This window comes from Leucoraja erinacea, chromosome 16 (assembly GCF_028641065.1).
Source record: "Leucoraja erinacea ecotype New England chromosome 16, Leri_hhj_1, whole genome shotgun sequence".
Taxonomy (NCBI): domain Eukaryota; kingdom Metazoa; phylum Chordata; class Chondrichthyes; order Rajiformes; family Rajidae; genus Leucoraja; species Leucoraja erinaceus.
Genome location: NC_073392.1, coordinates 38,253,372 through 38,275,095, shown reverse-complemented (window position 1 = coordinate 38,275,095; position 21,724 = coordinate 38,253,372). Strand labels below are relative to the sequence as shown.

Genomic DNA, 21,724 nt, shown 5'->3' with positions numbered 1-21,724 from the left:
GATAGCCTGAGATTTGGCAGTGTTTTAGAATTCAGCAAATGGTGGCTAAGAAATGAATAAATTAAAATAGAAAGAATAAGCTATCAAGAACCATTAAAATAGATGGCAAGAGCTTCTAGAGTTGTGTAAATAAGAAAAAGACTAGCAAGGGGAAATGTTGATCCCTTGCATATAGAGGTGGGATTACTTAAAATGGGGAATGAGAGGTATAACAGATGAGTTAAAGGGCCTGTCCCACTTGGGCGACCTAATCCGTGAGTTCTGGAGAGTTTGCCCTCGACTCATACTCGCAGCATGGTCGACACAAGGTCTTCGTAACTCTCCTTCATGCTTGATTGTAGTCCCCGTGTACTCGAGGCCTCATCTAGGTCGCGGCGTTTTTTTCAATATGTTAAAAAATGCCCGCGAGTAAAAAAAGGTGGCCTTGGAAAAAATCGATATTTTTTTACTCGTAGGTTTAGTCGTAGTAGGTCGGCATGTTAGTCGTAGGTAATCGAGGTAGTCGAAGGTAGTCGTAGATAGTCTTCATCATAGTCAAAGGGAGGTTGAAAGAGATCGAAGGAGGACGTCTTCACTCTCCACTATTCGGTGTCCAATTTTCCAGAAGTTAGTCGCAGCTATTCGTACCTAGTCGAAGCTGGCCTTCAACATAGTCGAAGGAAGTCGAAGGAGGTCTTCAACATGTCATATATTCAAACTCTTCTAAACTCGCCAGTTAGGTCACCCAAGTGGGACAGCCCCTTAAGTAGAAAATACAAAAATCCTCCAAGTACACTAACTAAGCAAGAAGCCAATGCAAATGAAATACCGGAGATTCATGTTAATGAAAAGATACCACTCAAACTTAGTGAGCCTGGGAACTGATATATCCCATTGGCATGTGTAGGAAGGAACTGTAGATGCTGGTTTAAAGCGAAGGTAGACACAAAAAGCTGGAGTAACTCAGTGGGTCAGACAGCACCTCTGGAGAAAATGAATGGGTGACGTTTCAGGTCAAGACCCATCTTCAGGCTGAAGGTTTGAAAAAGGTTCTCAACCTGAAACGTCACCTATTCCTTTTCTCCAGAGATGCTGTCTGGCCCGCTGAGTTAATCCAGCTCTTTGTGTCTATATCCCATTGACATAATGATCTACATCCTAGAGTTTTTAAAGAGATGGCAGTGGGGATAGTGGAAGCTCTGGTTATGATTTTCTAATTTTTTAATAGGTTCTGGAAGGATTCGTACCAATTAGAAGGTAGCGAATATAACCAGAGGAAGGAAGGGGGAAATGGATGTGTCCAGGTGGGGCACTGGGATGGGAGGGGGAGGGGAGGGGGAAGCGGGTGGGGAAAGAAGGTGGTGTGTTTGGTTAGTTATCCAAAATTGGAGAATTCAATATTCATAACATTGTAAGATACCCAAGCGGAATATCACATGCTGTTCCTCCAGTTTGCGTGTGCCCTCACTCTGGCAATGGAGAAGGCCAAGGACAGAAAGGTCAGTGTAGGAATGGGGCAATGAGTGGGCCCTGTCCCACTGTACGAGTTCATTCAAGAGTTCTCCCGAGTTTTGCCCTGATTCAATCTCGAAGATTTACGGTAATGGCTGCTCGTAGGTATTTGGGGCTCTCGTGGACAATTTTCAACATGTTGAAAATTCTTCACGAGTCTTCCCGAGGTTACCGCGTTTCCTGAGTACCTGCCGTTAGCGCTAAGAGACGTCCTCGAGCTCCTACGTACCCGCTACGTTCATTCTACGTGCTTACCATCAGTTTGATTTTATTTTTAGCTCGGGAGGGCTCTTGGGTAAACTCGTATAGTGGGACAGGGCTTTTAAAATGATTAGCAACCGGGAGATAGAAACATAGAAACATAGAAATTAGGTGCAGGAGTAGGCCATTCGGCCCTTCGAGCCTGCACCGCCATTCAATATGATCATGGCTGATCATCCAACTCTGTATCCCGTACCTGCCTTCTCTCCATACCCTCTGATCCCCTTAGCCACAAGGGCCACATCTAACTCCCTCTTAAATATAGCCAACGAACTGGCCTCAACTACCCTCTGTGGCAGAGAGTTCCAGAGATTCACCACTCTCTGTGTGAAAAAAGTTCTTCTCATCTGGTAGACCTTGGTAAGATCTGGTAGACCTTGGTGAACCAAGCGCAAATGTTCGGCAAATCTATTCCTCTGGCTTTGCAATTCACAACTCTTCCATCTTTATCTCACACCTTTTGAACTTCTCATCTCTGGCCTTTATTCAACCATCTGCAATCACCCCCCCATCTAAATCACCTGTATCTTGCCAGCTTTTGTCCTGACCCTTCTCTCTTTTTCCCCTCCCACAACACAATCAGTCTGAAGAAGGGTCCCGACCCAAACATCCCCTATCCATGTTCTTTAGAGATGCTGCGTGACTTGCTGAGTTATCTGAGCACTTTTTCAATAAACCTGCACCTGCAGTTTCCTTGTTTCTGCGTATTCCTGGACTGTTTCCTGGGATTACAGATCTATCTTGAGAAGAGATTAATTAGGCTAGACTTCTGTTTCACCAGAGTTTCAAAGAATGGTATGTGACTTCATTTAAAATGAACATTTCTTCAAGGGTTTGTGAAGGTAGAGAGACGTAGGGAGAATGTTTGCCCTGACTAAGGAGGCTGGAACTGGGTATGGGAGTATCAAAATAAATGGATCATAAGATTATGTGATAGGAGTAGAATTAGGCCATTCGGCCCATCAAATCTGCCACTCAATCATGGCTGATCTATCTCTTCCTCCTAACCCCATTCTCCTGCCTTATCCCCATAACCTCTGGCACCCGGGATGGTCATTCACAACCAAAGTGAAGATAAATATCTCCCCTCGGCAAGTGAAGAATCTTTGTAATTCTCTGATAATGCTCAATCATTGATCACATTCGAAACAGATTGACAGATGTTTTTATGGATGTTAAAGGAATTGATAGTATGGGAAAATGGTGTAGGATAGACGGCAAAGCAGGACCAAATGGCCTTGTCCAACTCCTACTTTATGTCATGACTCTCAAGGGAAATTTCAATTGTTAAATATTAATCTTTTTTCTTTTACTTATATTTTCCAGATACATAGCTGAAGAAGAAGAGAAGGTTAAAGTTCTGTACAATTCTGACTTCAGTTTTGAACAGCGGTTATATACAAATTTAGGAGATAGATTTTATCACATGCACCTCCATGAGCCTTTAAGTGCAATTATAAAGCAACCTTTGTTATATGTCAGGGATATGGCACCTCAGGACTGTGTACAGGCATTGTACAGGTGAGACCTTCTGTTACAGGTACAATTAATTAATGAGGTGTTTGATGGAATATTGTATTTTATGCATATTACTTATTCAAAAGACAATAATGGTGAACTGTCAGCTCTCCGATATCCATATCCATATATTCAAATTAAAGGTTGTGATTGATATTTGGTTAAATATAGAATTGAAGAATATTTGTTTAGTTAAGGGTGTCAGGGGTTATGGGGAGAGTGAAGTTGAGAGGGAAAGATCGATCAGCCATGATTTAATGGAGAAGTAAACTTGATGGGCCGAATGGCCTAATTCTGTTCCGAGAACTCATGAACGTATGAAGAATAGTACTGAACTGTTAAAAAAATCTGGTATCAGAATTATTTCAAGAATACAATCATAATATTTGGCAATATTTGACAGCTGTTTATATCATCGATCACAAATGTGGCTATCTGTATTGAGAATATGAATTCTGACATTTCCGTCACCTCCAATGTGATCCCAACACTAGTCATATCCTCCCATCTCCACCCCTATCCGCCTTCCGCAGAGACCGCTCCCTCTGCAACTCGAAGATATACACAAAATGCTGGAGTAACTCAGTGGGTCAGGCAACATAAGACTGATGACAGGGGAGTGGGCGGGACAGATATAGAATGTAGTCGGAGAAAGTAAGACTAGTGGGAGAACTCGGTAGGGAGAGGGGATGCAGAGAGACGGAAAGCAAGGGCTATTTGAAGTTAGAGCAGTCAATGTTCATACCACTGGGATGTAAGCTGCCCAAGCGAAATATGAGGTGCTGTTCCTCCAATTTGCACTTTGCCTCACTCTGACGATGGAGGAGGCCCAAGATCAGGTAGGTAAGGTGGACTGAGCGGAGGTGTTCAGTGAAACGATCACCAAGCCTGCGCTTGGTCTCGCCAATGTACAGAAGTTGACACCTGGAACTGCGGATACAGTGGATGAGGTTGGCGGAGGTGCAAGTGAACCTCTGGCTCAGCTGAAAAGACTGTTGGGGGGAGTCGAAGGGGAGGTATAGGGACAGGTGTTGCATCTCCTGCGGGTGCAGGGGACAATATCTGGGGAGGGAAGGGGCGAGTTGACCAGGGAGTTGCGGAGGGAACGGTCTCTGCGGAAAGCAGAAAGGGGTGGAGATGGGAAGATGTGGCCAGTAGTGGGATCCTGTTGGAGATGGCGAAAATGTTGGTGGATTATATGCTGTATGCGATGGCTGATAAGGTGGAAGGTGAGGATAAGGGGGACTCTGTCCTTGTTACGAATGGGGGTGGGGGAGCAAGAGCGGAGCTGCGGGATATTGAGGAGACCCTAGTGAAAGCCTCATCTTCCTAAAGATTGAGGACATTGATGATCTAGTATGGAAAACCTCATCCTGGGCGCAGATGCGGTATAGATGGAGGAATCGGGAGTAGGGGATAGAATCTTTACAGGAAGCAGGATGGAAAGAAGTGTAGTCAAGATAGCTATGGGAGTCAGTAGGTTTGTAGTAGATATCGGTTAATAGTTTGTCTCCTGCGATGGAGACGGTGAGATCCAGGAACGGTGTCCGAGCTGGTCCAAGTGAATTTGAGTGCAGGATGGAAATTGATGAAGTCAGTGAGTTCTGCATGAGCGCAGGAGGCAGCGCAGATGCAGTCATTAATGTAGCGGAGGTAGAATTCAGGGATAGGGCCAGTGTATGCCTGGATTAGTGGTTGTTTGACGTACCATACAAAGAGGCAGGCGTAGCTGGGGCCCATGTGAGTGCCCATAGGTACGCCTAGGATTTGGAGGAAGTGTGAGGAGTCAAAGGAGAAGTTGTTGAGTGTAAGGACCAACTTTGCTGGGCGGAGGAGAGTATTGGTAGATGGAAATTGGCTGGTTCTGAGGGCGAGGAAGAACCTAAGGGGTTTAAGACCTTCCAGGTGGGGGATGGTGTAGAGTGACTGGACATCCATGATAAAGATGAGGGAGTGGGGGCCTGGAAAACAGAAGTCGTTGAAGAGACAAAGAGCGTGTGACGTGTCTTGGACATAGGTAGGGAGGGATGGGACCAGGGGGATAGGATGGAGTCGAGATATGTGGAAATTAATTTGGTGGGACATGAACAAGCAGAAACAACGGGTCTGCCAGGACAGTTCTGTGTGGATTTTGGGGAGAAGATAAAATCCTTCGCAACTCCTTAGTTCAGCTATTCCATCCCACCCAAACCACTCCCTCCCCAAGTATTTTTCCCTGCAACTGCAGGGGATGTAACACCTGTCGCTATATCTCCTCCCTTGACTCCATCCAGGGGCCCCAGCAGTCCTTCCAAATTAGACAGGTTCAGTAGCCCACCGCTCTAAACTGATCTAGTGCGTTGGATGTTCCCAATGTGGCTTCCTGTATATCTGCCGAGGACTGCTGGATCTCTCAGTTACTAATCATTTCAAATTCCCATCCCATTCAATAAGTCTGAAGAAGAGTCTCAACATGAAACATCACGTATCTATGTTCTCCAGAGATGCTGCGGTCTTGGATGTAGCTGTTCCCAAACCATGCTGTGATGTATCCTAATAAAATGCTTTCTATGGCACATCTGTAGAAGTTGGCAAGGGTTGTTGGGGACATGCTGAGCATCCGAAGCCTTTTAAACAAGTAGAGGTGTTGAGGTGCTTTCTTGGCCAGAGCTTCAATGTGGCTGGTCCAGGACAAATTGATGGTGATATTTATTCCTCCGAATTTGAAGCTTTTGATCATCTTGTTCAATGCCACTTCACTTCCTGAAGTCAATCATAATCTCCTTTGCCTTGTTGTCGTTGAGGGAGAGATTGTTGTCTTGGCACCAGGCTAAGAGGTTCTCAATCTCCTTCCTGTACTCCATCTCATTATTATTTTTGTATCTAGCCCACTATGGTGCTGGCACCTGTGAACTTGTAAATTGAGTTGGATTGGTATTTTGTGCACAATCAGTAGTGCATACGGAGTATAATATGGGGGTGAGACCGTATCCTTGCAGGGCACCACTGGTGAGAATTATCACAGAGGATAATTTGTCATCTATCCTCACTGTTTGTTGTCTGTTGGTCAGGCTGTCAAGGATCTAGTTAATGGTGTACTTGAATCCAAGTTCCATGAGTTTGGAGATGAGCTTGGTTGGGATAATATGACAATAAAAAACATAAAATTTAATTTCCCCCCAAATTAGGTACGACTAAAACCCTGTCGTTCTTTGATATTTCAGTGATGATGTATGTCTTTTTTTTAAGCTTGACTGTTATTTTTAAATTGAGATTTGTATTCCAGAATCTTTAGGGAACATGAATCATTTATTTCTCCAGTTAAATTATAACTTAGATTATTTTTTGTTTCTCAGACTTCAATACCTTTGCTTGGCTAAGAAGCTGAGAGAAGTGGTACAGGGTGACCTCTTCCCAACAGCAGCAATGATAACAGTTCTGAGCCGGGAGTTTGGCATCCCAGCCTCTGAAACTGATCCACATATCCTCATCGGCTTGCCAGCCATCCCATCATTACTCGTTTCTGAAATTGCACCAAAAAAGGCTTACCGTGCTCCACTGGACATTTACAATACAAGATATGTACAGACCAAACGGAATCAAATAATCCTCACAAATCACATTCAGGTAATAGTTTGAGAACAAACATTTACATAGTGGCTAAAAATGATTATTCTAAAGGTTTAAAAATATTTCCCTACTTGATATGTTATTATTGTGATATATAAAATGATATTAGATTTTTTTTCTGTTCTATGACATTATTCCTGGGGTTCAATCTGAGTTATGTACTTATGTACATACGTTATAACTCAGTGTACATAACTTATGTACATTGAGTTATGTACATAATATGAGTGTTACTGTGATATGAATCATTGAATCATTGAATATGAATTGTTACAATATGGCTACAAAGGTATAATGGATTTCTACCATCAACTGTTCGAGCACTATTGTTTGCAAATAATGCACCAATCTAATGTTGTCCACTACTGGGTGATATGTGGATGTATGTCTTTCTTTTATGTGATAGTTGTGTTTCTAGGAGAGGTCATTATAGAAAATCACAATATAAGGACAATTGTACCAATGGTATAAAGGAGGTTAGGGGCTCTAGAGAGTTTCAGAATCGTAGTAACAAAATTATTTTTCCTGCAGTATATTTTTGTTCTTATAAAATACGTAAGGTTGTATATTACATTGTTTGATAGGATAGGATACAAGTGTGAATGGAAATGATTGTTTGCCATTTTCAATAGCCACTCACAGTTAAAGTAGCAGCTGTGTTCTTGAGATACAATGTGCCTGAATACTGTGGGGAGATTACATGGAAACACTCTACCCCCCCCCCCCCCACACACACTGTTTAAATCAAAGACAGCTTTTTCTCTGCATGTCAATTTCTGAATTCACTTTTAAGTGGTTCTCTTGTTCCCAATTGAAATTGTGTTATTCCACGCCAGCCCACATATTGCAAACAGTGTTTCCTAATTCATTACTCGCATTATATACAATACATGTAATGCAAATGTATGTTATAGCAGAATTATCAGTATTAAAGACAAACAAAAAATGAAAAAAACTTAAATTCAAAAAAAGACATTTTCCATTAATTTGTAAAGAGATAGTTGTTTGCGTTCAAGAAATGACATTGAACTTATACCAATGTATCGAATGCTACAATTTTTCAGTAAACGCTGATGGATTCTAAATATTTTGGGCTGCAAAAATCTGAGAGTTCAATCCAGAACCATTCTTGGATTGATAATAGGTTTAATAGAAAAAAATAAAATACTTTGAAATGAAAATGTCCATCTGACATCTTTTTATAGTAACTAAATTATTTGAACACCAAACATTTTCTCTTTTCAGAATAACATTGATGCAGTTTATGAAGCCAGCAAGTCGATGGAAATCAAACCAAGGTCAATAGTGTTTGTGCCACCTGAAGGGAGAAAGGTACACAACTATTCCATTCAGACCTTCAGCTCTACGGAGAAGGCAAAGCAATTGTTGCGGCAGGAAATGGCTCTGGTATGGATTGATATATATATAAAACAGCATGTGTGTACATATCTATCTATATACTTTTAAAACTGTGTGTGTGTATGTTATTTTGCCTTTGAAATATATCTCCTCGAAAACCAGATGCAAAAATGCGGAGATTTTTGGTAGCGATTTAAGTAGCTATTTAACTTCTGATTTCAGAAATCCACTCCTCTCTAAATTCGTTCAAGTATTCCCCCAGATTTTGATTAAAGTTGTTCACAAACCTCACTTTAAAAAAAATAATCGCAGCTTGACAGCTGCTGACATCACAATGCCCATATGCCCACCAATCGAGGCCCACCTACCTCCTGGCCCCCCCCCCTCTCTCTCTCCCCCCACTCTCTCTTCCCTCCCTCTCTCTCCCTTCCCTCCCCCCCTCCCTCTCCCCCCCTCTCTCCCCCCTGTGTGAGTGTGTCTGTACCCCCCCCCCTCCCCCCCTCTTCCCCTATTCCCCTCTTCCCCCCCTCCGGCCCGGCTCTGTCACGCTGGTGGGTGCGTTTCCCTTAGCGGAAGCCACGGTCTGCTGGTCCCCCCGCTGCTTTTCACCATCCTCAGATCGGGCCCTCGCGAGCTGCCGCCCCGCCCCTCTCTCTCTCTCTCTCTCTCTCTCTCTCTCCTCTCTCTCTCTCTCTCTCCATATCCCTCTCTCTCTCCATCTCCCTCTCTCTCTCTCTCTCTCTCTCTCTCTCTCCCTCTCTCTCTCTCCTCTCTCTCTCTCTCTCTCTCTCTCTCTCTATCTCTCCCCCTCTCTCTCTCTCTCTCTCTCCTCCCCCTCCCCTCTCTCCCACTCTGTCTCTCTCCTTCTGTCTCTGTCCCTCTCTTGGTCTCCCTCTCTCTCTCCCCCTCTCCCCTCTCTCTCTCTCTTCCCTTCCACTTACCTACCACCTCTGCCCTCGCCCATCCTCCTTCCCTTAAACCCCCTTCCCCTCCACACTCCACCCCTCCCCTCCACCCCTCCCCTACATCCCCTCTCCCCCTCCCTTCCCACCCCCACCCCTTCCCCTCTCACCCACCCTCCCTCTCCTCCTCCCCTCCCCTCCACTCCCCCTCTCCCTCTGTCTCATGCCCTTCTGTCTCTGCCTCTCTCTCTCTGTTTCTCCCCATTCTCTCTCTGCCCTCACTCTCTACCCCCCTCTTCCCTCTCTAGATGCGCCTGTGAGTTGGGAGCTATGTGTCAGTGGATAGGGTTATGGGGTAAAAGGAGCAAATTAATAATAATATAATATCAAGGGGGGTAGTTAGTGTGTGTGTGGGAGTGGCTAGTATGTGTTATGCCGCATACCGCCCCCCCCACCCCCGCAAACACGCATTGGGGGAACAGACCCAACAGGTCTGCACTTGGTCTCGTGTGTGTGTGTATGAATGTATGTGTGCATATATATTTGTATGTGTTTTTGTGTATATGTACAGTATGTTTATATATAATATGGGAGGGAAAGAGTGAGGTTGAGAGAAGAAGCAGCAGAGGAAGAATGAGGGAGAGAGGAAGGGGGAGAAAGTGGGGAGCCTCGCTGCTAGTTGTGTTCCCCTGTCACTGGTTCGAGGAAGACTGAGCCACTGTGACTGACACGAGACCACTAGCACCACTCTGTGGTCAAAACTGGGCTGCCCGAAATCAGCTCTGGACTGCCAGCTCTTCCACTGAGGCTAAGACTAAGTGGCTCTTGCTGTCCACACACAGAGGCAATGACTGAGTCTCCAGAATAACCCTGCATGCTCAGTTAACTCAGTATAAACCAGAGACTGCCAGAGCCTCCTCTGGAGGCAAGGGTGAATTGTAGGGAGAAGCCTGAGATCAACCTGCCTCCTCCTTCGAGACCAGGACTGAGCTGCCAAGATGAGCCTGAGATAGCAATCGCTATCGAACAATGCTCCCCTCTGGTCCTGGACTTTCTCACCACTGTAAATAAAACATTGCACAACTGAGTGTCAGTGTAGTCACTGCTGAACCTGGTGTCTTTCCTGATGCCACGACAAGTATGTAGATGGGTTGGTTAGTAAGTTTGCAGACGATCTCTGTGGAACTCCTCTGGATCTCCAGCCAGAATAACACCCTTCCACCACAACCCCCTTCTTCTGTCAGTAAGCCAGTTCTGAATCCAAGCAACCAAGTCATCGGGAAATCCCGTTCATCTCAATTTTCTGGATCACCCTCCCTTGAAATACTTTATCAAACGCCTTAGTAAAATCCATGTGGACAATATCCACTGCCCCGCCTCCCTTGATCGCCTTCATCACCTCAAAAAAGCTGGATAGAGTGGATGTGGAGAGGATGTTTCCACTCGTGGGAGAGTCTAGGACCAGAGGTCATAGCCTCAGAATTAAAGGACGTTCCTTTAGGAAGGAGATGAGGAAGAATTTCTTTACTCAGAGGGTGGTGAATCTGTGGAATTCTTTGCCACAGCAGGCTGTGGAGGCCAAGACAATGGATGTTTTTTAAGGCAGAGATAGATAGATTCTTGATTACTATGGGTGTCAGGGATTATGGGGAGAAGGCAGAAGAATGGGGTTAAGAGGGGATGATGGATCAGCCATGATTGAATGGCGGAGTAGACTGCATGGGCCGAATGGCCTAATTCTCCTCTTATTACATAAACCCATGAACCCTTTCAAGTTCTTAAGATGTGATTTGCCAGGCATAAAACCAAGCCGAGGCTGAGTTGGCACATTTTCTTCCAAATGAGAGTAAATCTCATCCCAAAGAATCCTCTCCATTAGAGGCTCACTGGTCTGTAATTTTTGGATTATACTTCCTTTCTTAAACAAAGGTACACAAAATGCTTGAGTAACTCAGCGGGACAGGCAGCATCCCGGGAGGGAAGGAAAGGGTGATGTTTCGTGTCGAGACCCCTTCCTGAACAACATCGGCTGCTCCCATTCTCCGGGATCTCGCCTCCGGCTAAAGATAGAAAGATCTTCTTTGCGGTCACTACAATCTTCTCTCTTGCCTCTCTCAATAACCTGTGATAGATTCCACCAGGATTCACCTAGGTAAACATCAGATTTAGCCAGGAAGGACCGTTCCATAACTTGTTTAGCGCTGCAAACAGCGCATTCGGCAAGTCCATTGGACTGTAGGTACTCTGGGCTGCTGGTGACATTTTTAAAGTTCCAGCGTTTGGCAAAGTCTTTGAACATTTGGCTGGAGAATTGTGTCCCATTGTCAGTCTGAAGGCGGGCTGGAATGCCATGTACAAAGAAGTGCTGACGACGTTTCAGGATGACCAATTCGGAGAAGATGGTTGGTAGAAAATCAATTTTGAACCAACTCGAGTACAAATCCACCAACACGAGATAGTGTTTCCTGTGCCAGTCGAAAATATCGGCGGCCACGGACGACCATGGTAGGGGTGGAGCCGGTTGGGACAGAAGCGGCTGTTTCAGCTGGTGTGGCACCTGCCTGTTTTTTGGCAGACTCCGTTTTTTCCCAAATGTACTTGGTCATTCCGGGCCAGTAAATAATTTCTTTGGCACTTTGTTGGGTGGCCTCAATGCCTGGGTGGCCACCGTGGATCTCCTCGTAGTACTCCTTACGTACAGGGGGGGGTGGGGGGGGGTGGGGATAACCGTCGTATGGCCCTTTACAATCACTCCGTCCTGTGGCATAAGCTCGTCAGGTACCAGAAAGTAGGGACTTAGTTCGGTGGGAGTTTTGGATTGTTTGTTTGACCAGCTGCTTTTAATGACAGAAGTTAGCAGCTGGGAGGTTTTATCCATGGCAGTGTGTTCAGCAAGGCAGCGCAGGCCGTCAGTTGGAACGAAGGAAACCTTTTTTGTAGACAATGTGGAAGTCAAACTGTTGGAGCTGCATCATCATGCGTAGAAGCCTTGCTGGGGCAGTGTGGATAGGCTTGCTCAGGATTGTAACCAGAGGTTGATCAGTTTCTACTGTGAAGGTTTTGCCAAAAATTAAGTCTTTGAATTTGGAACAGGCAAAAAACCCATGGCAAGCAGCTCTTTTTCTATCTGGGCATAGCGCTGTTCAGTATCTGTTAAGGTTCTGGAAGCATAGGAGACCGGCAAAACATCGCCGTTGAAAGAGGTCTGCAGGCATGCAGCGCCTAGTTCATACTGGGATGTGTCGCAGGTGATTGTAACTGGCAGGTTGAGGTTAAAGTAAGACTTAAAGTAAAGTAAGACTGAGTCAGTGAACTAGCGAGCTGTAGTTTTAAAGTCTCAGAAGCTCTCTGGTGGTTTGGGTACCAGGACCAGGTATTGTCCTTATAGGTTAGTTGACGTAGGGGGGCTGATTGTTCGCTGAGATTGGGGATGAACTTCCCCAGGTAGTTGACCATGATTAGAAACCGTTGTAGGCTGGTGATGTCAGTTGGTACTGGCAGCTCGTTGATTGCTTCAGTCTTCAGTGGGTCTGGTTTTAGTCCATTGCTAGTGAACTCGTGACCTATGTAAGTGACTTCAGGAAACCTGAACTTGCATTTAAGTGGGTTCAGCTTTAAGTTGATGTCTCTGGCACGGTCCAGTACTTTACGTAAGTTTGCATCGTGCTCGGTGGCATCGGGGCCATAAACCAGAATGTCGTCAACTATGATAACACAGGGAAATTCTGCAAACAGTTGTTCCATTACACGCTGGAAGACTTCGCTGGCAGAGCTGATGCCAAAAGGCATTCTTAGGAACCCGTAATGTCCGAACGGGGTGGCGACTGTTGTTAATGCCAACGAGACGCGGTCTAACGGGATTTGCCAGAATTAGTTTTTGGCATTCAAAATCAAGAAAACCGTTGCGTTACCGATTTGGGCTGTGACGTCTTCAATGGCCCTCATGGGGTAGTGTTGCTGTTTGATTGCTGTATTCAAATCTTTGGGATTGATGCAAATGCGTAACTCCTTCTTGTCTTTCTTTGTGGTGACAACCATGGTGGAAACCCAATCAGAGGGCTCGCTGACTTCGGCAAGGACCCCAATGGAGACCATACGTTTAAGTTCATTGTGTATTTGCTCACGCGTACCATGCGGGACACGGTGAGGGGCACGTACGATCGGGGTGACTGCATGGTCGACAATGACAGGTTTAGGGAAAGTACGGCAGGCTCAGTGCCTGAGCTATCAGAGTCATTCCTGTGGGAAGATTCGTCTTGTTCATGGGAATCTGAATCCGACGGGTCTTGTTGAATCAGGTGCAGCTTTGTCCTTGAAGCTGTACTCCCACTAGATCGACAACAAAGTGGTTGGGTTTTTTGCAGTTATGACATACTTTCCAATGGGCTATGCAAAATTGACGCTCCCTGGGGTGGAAATAGTTGCAGTTTGTGCACTTCATGTTAGGCATGTTCTGAAATTTGCTGGATGCATTGAGAAATCTTTGCGAAGAGTAACTAGCCATATTCACATTTAGTTGTTGATTAGCATTCGCGCTATCATAATCAGCCAGTGGTGCCACAGTCTCAGCCATCTGACAAGCATGAATAGCCTGATCTAAAGTCAGGTCTGCATTTCATAAGAATACAGTTCGCAGCTTTCGGTCGCTCATTCCTCCCAAAATTTTATCTCTAACAAGCTCATTTGTTATCGCACCAAATCTGCATTGAAAACTGATGTGTCTCAGGTCGCTGATGAATCGTTCCACAGGTTCATCAGGCTGTTGCACTTGGGCAAAAAATCTTGTCCTCTCAAGGATTCTGTTAGACGGCAGGTCACACAGTTCTCTGAACTCTCTCAGCAATACCATCGAGTTGTCTATAGATTCTGCTGGCACCAATACCTGTCCATTCGCATCCAGATGGGCAGGTGCAAATTCAAACGAGTCAGCACGGATCATAACCTCCGGACCCGCTAAATTCAACAGTAGCGAAGCCTTCAAATCGTCGGGATCGTTGCGACGAACAATGCGTATATAATGAGAGTAATCCTCCCAAACATTCTCCATCGCTTGGCGATGTCAGAATCAAACACAAGCGGGCTAGGCTTTCGACAAGAGCTAGCCATATTTCTGAATCACAAAAAAACATGCAAGTAAAAACTGGTAAACAAAATAAATCGTGATCAACAGATACGGAGCAGACCCGATCTGACACAATGTAAAGAGCTCAAACTCACATGGGTTGAAACACAAGCATCTGTATTGTTCAGGTCATTAACTACACAGCAGGTCATCACACGTTCACACTGGTACTCAGGCTGGCAAGCAGTGGGCAGGATCTTACACTATGAATGTTACAATTAGGCGGGCTTATAATTACTAAGCATTCTAATTGGTTAACATGCTATAGCCAATGTTACATCAATGTTCATACCCTTAGGGTGTAAACTGCCCAAGCGAAATATGAGATGCTGCTCCAATTTGTGGTGGGACTCACTCTGGCCATGGAGGAGGCCCAGGACAGAAAGGTCAGATTCGGAATGGGAGGGGGAGTTGAAGTGCTGAGCCACTGGGAGATCATGTTGGTTAATGCAAACTGACCGGGGGTGTTGGGCGAAGCGATCACCAAGCCTGCGCTTGGTCTCACCGATGTAGAGCAGTTAAAGTACTTAAAGTACTTAACTAACTGTACTGTACACTGACAATGACAATTAAAATAGAATCTGAATCTAATGTAGAGTAGTTGAAGTGGTCTAGCTTTGTAGTCGGTGGACAATGTGTAGGGTATCATGGTGATTAAGTAAGTGGAGTCGCAGCCAGAGATCTGGACCATGAATTAGAATCGCATTATGTCAGGTGGAAAATTGCAATTCTAGTAAATGAATAAGTATGCCTGTAGTTTTATAAACAAGCTCATCTCTATATGGTTAAAATGTGTAGGAAAGAACTTCAGATGCTGGTTTACACCAAAGATAGACACAAAATGCTGGAATAACTCAGCGGGACAGGCAGCATTTCTGGAGAGAAGTTACTCCAGCATATTATGTCAATCTTCTCTACACATTTAGCCTTGAAACCACTTTTTGTCGTAGACTCCGATGCAGTTTACTGTCTTGTATGGAAGAAAATCTATCACCCTTACCTAATCTTATCTGTAGAAAGTTCTGGACTCAACAGTATATTTCATTGAAGATAGACACAAAATACTGGAGTACTGTTACTCTTTGGGACAGGCAGCATCCCTGGAGCGAAGGAATGGGTGACATTTTGGGTCAAGCAGATTTAGTGTCTATCTTCTGCTGTTCCTTCCTACAAGTGTAGTTCATTCTTCACGAGCTCCTCAGTTCTGGAGCAGTCATGCAAGATAATAAATGTCAGCACTGCCAGTGTCATCCACATGCTGTATGTGAATGAATGAGTTTTAAGTAAAAATTCCTCATCTTCTGACCCTGAAGATCAAAATTCTAACACAAAATGGCCTGACCTTTCATGACAATAGGCAATAGACAATAGGTGCAGGAGTAGGCCATTCGGCCCTTCCAGCCAGCACCGCCATTCAATGTGATCATGGCTGATCATTCCCAATCAGTACCCCATTCCTGCCTTCTCCCCATATCCCTTGACTCTACTATCTTTAAGAGACCTATCTAGCTCCCTCTTGAAAGTATCCAGAGAACCTGCCTCCACCGCACTCGGAGGCTGAGAATTCCACAGACTTACAACACTCTGCATGAAAAAGTGTATTCTCCACTCCGTTCAAAATGGCCTACCCTTTATTTAGCAATGTCATAAAATTTTGAGATTTTAAAAATCAAGTCTGCAATTTATCCCATCAGATAAAGCATAAAAATAAGTGTAATTTGACACCTAATTCGATTTGGAACGTGATCGATTGGAACGTTGCAGTTAACCATATAACATATAACCATATATATAACAATTACAGCACGGAAACAGGCCATCTCGACCCTTCTAGTCCGTGCCGAACACAATAATCCCTATATACCTGCGCTCAGACCATAACCCTCCATTCCCTTCCCATCCATATAACTATCCAATTTATTTTTAAATGATAAAAACGAACCTGCCTCCACCACCTTCACTGGAAGCTCATTCCACACAGCTACCACTCTCTGAGTAAAGAAGTTCCCCCTCATGTTACCCCTAAACTTCAGTCCCTTAATTCTCAAGTCATGTCCCCTTGTTTGAATCTTCCCTTCTCTCAGTGGGAAAAGCTTTTCCACGTCAACTCTGTCTATCCCTCTCCTCATTTAAAAAACCTCTATCAAGTCCCCCCTTAACCTTCTGCGCTCCAAAGATAAAGCCCTAACTTGTTCAACCTTTCTCTGTAACTTAGTTGCTGAAACCCAGGCAACATTCTAGTAAATCTCCTCTGTACTCTCTCTATTTTGTTGACATCCTTCCTATAATTAGGCGACCAAAATTGTACACCATACTCCAGAATTGGCCTCACCAATGCCTTGTACAATTTTAACATTACATCCCAACTTCTATACTCAATGCTCTGATTTATAAAGGCCAGCACACCAAAAGCTTTCTTTACCACCCTATCTACATGAGATTTCACTTTCAGGGAACTGTGCACAGTTATTCCCAGATCCCTCTGTTCACCTACATTCTTCAATTCCTTACCATTTACCATGTACGTCCTATTTTGATTTGGCCTGCCAAGATGTAGCACCTCACACTTATCAGCATTAAACTCCATCTGCCATCTTTCAGCCCACTCTTCCAACTGGCATAAGTCTCTCTGTAGACTTTGAAACTCTACTTCACTACCCGCAAACCCACCTATCTTAGTATCATCTGCATACTTACTAATCCAATTTACCATACCATCATCCAGATCATTGATGAACATGACAAACAACAGTTGGACCCAACACAGATCCATGTGGCACCCCACTCGTCACTGGCCTCCAACCTGACAAACAACCATCCACCATTACTCTCTGGCCATCTTGCTACTCCGCCATTAATACCCAACCATTGAACCTTCTTAACCAACCTTCCATGAGGAACCTTGTCAAAGGCCTTACTGAAGTCCATATACACAACATCCACTGCTTTACCCTCATCAATTTCCCGAGTAACATCTTCAAAAAATTCAAGAAGATTAGTTAAATATGACCTTCCAGGCACAAATCCATGTTGACTGTTCCTAATCAGACCCTGTTTATCCAGATGCTTATATATATTATCTCTAAGTATTCTTTCTATTAATTTGCCCACCACTGACGTCAAACTAACAGGTCTATAATTGCTAGGTTTACTCTTAGACCCCTTTTTAAACAATGGAACAACATGCGCAGTACGCCAATCCTCCGGCACTATTCCCGTTTCTAATGACATTTGAAATATTTCTGCCATAGCCCCTGCTATTTCTACACTAACTTCCCTCAATGTCCTAGGGAATATCCTGTCCGGACCTGGAGACTTATCCACTTTTATTTTTCTCAAAAGTGTCAGTACTTCCTCTTCTTTGATCCTCATAGTTTCCATAGCTACTCTACTTGTTTCCCTTACCTCACATAATTCAATATCCTTCTCCTTGGTGAATACCGAAGAAAATAAACTGTTCAATATCTCCCCCATCTCTTTTGGCTCTGCAGATAGTTGTCCACTCTGACTCTCTAATGGACCAATTTTATCCCTCGTTATCCTTTTGCTATTAATATAGCGGCAGAAACCCTTCGGATTTACTTTTACCTTACTTGCCAAAGCAACCTCGTGTATCTTCTTTTAGCTTTTCTAATTTCTTTCTTAAGATTCTTTTTACATTCTTTATACTCCTCAAGCACCTCATTTACTCCATGCTGCCTATAATTATTGTAGATCTCCCTCTTTTTCCGAACCAAGTGTCCAATTTCTCTTGAAAACCATGGCTCTTTACAATTTTTACGATTTCCTTTCAACCGAACAGGGACATAAAGATTATGTACTCTTAAAATTTCACCTTTAAATGTACTCCATTTCTCTTCCACATCTTTCCCATAAAACAAACTGTCCCAATTTACTCCTTTTAAATCCTTTCACATCTCCTCAAAGTTAGCCTTTCTCCAAACAAAAATCTCAACCCTAGGTCCAGTTTTGTCCCTCTCCATAATTATATTGAAACTAATGGTATTGTGATCACTGGACCCGAACTGTTCCCCAACGCATACCTCTGCCACCTGACCCATCTCATTTCCTAACAGGAGGTCCAGCACCGCCCCTTCTCTAGTAGGTACCTCTATGTATTGTTGCAAAAAACTATCCTGCACACATTTTACAAACTCCAACCCATGCAGCCCATTTACAGAATGTGTTTCCCAGTCTATGTGTGGAAAATTGAAATCTCCCACAATCACTACCTTGTGCTTACTACTAATATCTGCAATCTCCTTACATATTTGCTCTTCCAATTCTCGCTCCCCATTTGGCGGTCTATAATACACCCCTATAAGTGTTGCTACCCCTTTCCCATTTCTCAGTTCCACCCAAATAGCCTCCCTAGACGAGCCCTCTAATCTATCCTGCCAAAGCACTGCTGTAATATCTTCCCTGATAAGCAATGCAACACCTCCACCTCTTGCCCCTCCAATTCTATCACACCTGAAGCAACTAAATCCTGGAATATTTAGTTTCCAATCACAGCCCTCCTGCAACCATGTTTCACTGATTGCCACAACATCATACTTCCAGGTGTCAATCCAGGCTCTAAGTTCATCCACTTTTCTTACAATGCTCCTAGCATTAAAATATACACATTTAAGAAACCCACCCTCTCTTATTCTCTGATTATTTTCTTTTTCTTCTCTCTCCCCTACATTTTGGGTCAGAGTGCTACCATTCTCTGCCCCCTGCTTCACACACTGACTGCTAGCTTTCCCAATTTGAGTCCCTCCCCCCAACCATACTAGTTTAAAGTCTCCCCAGTAGCCTTTGCAAATCTCCCCGCCAGGATATTGGCCCCCCTCTAGTTCAAGTGCAACCCGTCCTTTCTGTACAGGTCGCACCTTCCCCAAAAGAGGTCCCAATGATCCAGAAACTTGAATCCATACCCACTGCACCAGTCCCTCATCCACGCATTTATCCTCCACCTCACTCCATTCCTACTCTCACTGTCGCGTGGCACAGGCAGTAATCCTGAGATTGTTACCTTTGAAGTCCTTCTCCTTAACTCTACCTAACTCCCTAAATTCTTCTTTCAGGACCTCTTCTCTTTTTTTCCCTATGTCGTTGGTACCTATATGTACCACAACCTCAGGCTCCTCTCCCTCCCATTTCAGGATTTCTTGGACACGTTCAGACACATCCCTGACCCTGGCACCAGGGAGGCAAACTACCATCCGGGACTCCTGTCTGCGTCCACAGAATCGCCTATCCGACCCCCTGACTATAGAGTCCCCTATTACAATTTCCCTCCCGTTCTTTTCCATACCCTTCTGAGCAACCGGACCGGTCTTTGTGCCAGAGGCCCGGCCGCTGTCGCTGCCCCCAGGTAGGCTGTCTCCCCCATCCTTACTCAAGCATGAGTACTTATTTCTAAGGTGTACAGCCACCGGGGTACTCACCAGTCCCTGCCTCTGCCCGTTGCCCTTCCTAACTGTGACCCAGTTTTCTGTCTCCCGTGGTCTTGGAGTGACCACCTCCCTGTAACTCCTTTCTATGGCCTCCTCGCTCTCCCTGAGCAGACAGAGGTCATCGAGTTGCTGCTCCAGGTTCCTGACACAGTCCCTTAGGAGCCCCATCTCGACGCACCTTGCGCAGATGTGGACGTCTGGAGGGCACTCCCGACTCCATGACCTCCCACATCTGACATCCAGAACAGTAAACTGCCCTGGCCCTCATTGTCCCCCTTTATCCAAATACAATAAAGCCTTACAATTACAATACAAATACAATACAAGCCAATCAGCTGCTTCCGCTGGTCCTCTTCCACCAATCAGAGGCTTCCACCAGAATCAGAATCCTTCTCTGGAAGAGAGATGGAACGTTGCAGATTTGGGTTTTTATACTCACATCTCCAGGTAAGTCCTCCTCTCACCAACGGCTTCCCGGGCCTCTGTAGAAGCAAACCCTGCGCTGTTTTTATACTCACAGCTCCAGGTAAGTCCTCCTCTCACCAACGGCTCCCCGGGCCTCTGTAGAAGCAAGCCCCACGCTGTTTTTATACTCACAGCTCCAGGTAAGTCCTCCTCGCACCAACGGAGTTGCGGTGAATTTAAACCCTATATTGGCAGGAAAAACACTGCCAGTTCGTATGGGGCCTAAATCACCTTTTCGCAACGTAAAATTTGGATTAAGGTAATCCTAAGAAGCATGTTTATTATATTACTAAATCTCTGTTCTTGACCGCTTTTGGTCGACTGTGCTGCGATTTCCGAGAGAACGCCGCCACCTATGGCCGTCATTTTTGCCCACCTCGCTGTATGAGCGCGGAGGATTTTTTCCGTCGATGAAAAATGAGAGATATTAATGTTTTTACAAAATTCCCCATTCTCTCTGCTGCCCCCGCTGGTGGCAGGGGGAGGGACTATAAAACCAGGAAGTGTCGTGCTTCATTCAGCCTCTGCCAGACCAGGAAGCGAGAAGGTCACGGCTCTCTGAGCTGCGAATAACACTGAACGCACGTCTACTACACAGTGAGTCCCCTCGATGCGGTGTAAAGTGGCTGCAGCCCTTTTTAACATGTTTGTGTTCACAAGATGAATTTTGGTTGTCAGGTGTCTGCAGCCCAATTGTTTGCCTCGCCTTTTTTTTTTAACAAGTTTGTGTTCACAAAATGAATTTTGGTCGTTGGGTGTCTGCAGCCCAATTGTTTGCCTTGGCTTGGCTTTTAAAATCATTGCAACAGTTGGATGCCTGCCCAAGCATCCATACGGCCCACAATGTCTATACCAAAACCAGTACCTTCAGCCCGCAACACCTATACTAGCGCAACAGACAGCCCCCCCCCCCCCCCCCCCCCCCCCCCCCCCCCCACTGGCGAGCAGTATTGGAATTGGTGGAGAGGTGGAATATTGCGTTGGTGACCAGCCCTCCCGTGTGATGCTGGGATCCAACAGGTCCCACTTAGTCTAGTATGTAATATAAACGGTTTACCTTTTGCTGTCCCGTATGTGAAATCCGTCCCGGTTATCGGCGTTGACGGCATTAGAAGCGGATTTTTATTTTACTCCAGCGCTGAAATTGTCCTGCGATTTAAAAAAAATAAATTCACAGAACGACAGTCGGAACAATTCTTCAGCATTAGCTAGCAGCCCGAGAAAATATATCCAGGACAGGCAGGACAAAAACCACATTTTAACCCCACCCCTCCCCTCCCCTCGAAGGCGCCAAAGTCGCGCATACGGCCAGTGGCAGAACTGCAGCACCGCTGAAGGTAAGTTTTGTAACATACCTACTTTATTCATAAACTGTGGCCCCTGGCTCTGGACTCCCCCCACATCGGGAACATGTTTCCTGCCTCTAGCCTGTCCAAACCCCTTATAATCTTATATGTTTCAATAAGATTCCCTCTCATCCTTCTAAATTCCAGAGTATACAATCCCAGCCACTCCATTCGCTCAGCATATGACAGTCCCATTATGTATGATCA

The 21,724-nt window shown here is 45.0% G+C and overlaps 1 protein-coding gene across 1 annotated transcript in view; it reads left to right on the top strand.

The window, feature by feature from the left end:
* Positions 1-21,724, top strand: part of cfap92 (cilia and flagella associated protein 92 (putative)) — a 142,225-nt gene that overhangs the window by 101,080 nt on the left and 19,421 nt on the right. The window contains exons 11-13 of the mRNA XM_055648201.1: positions 3,079-3,273; positions 6,606-6,876; positions 8,125-8,286. Coding sequence (XP_055504176.1) covers positions 3,079-3,273; positions 6,606-6,876; positions 8,125-8,286 — 628 coding nt within the window. The remainder of the gene's footprint in view (positions 1-3,078; positions 3,274-6,605; positions 6,877-8,124; positions 8,287-21,724) is intronic.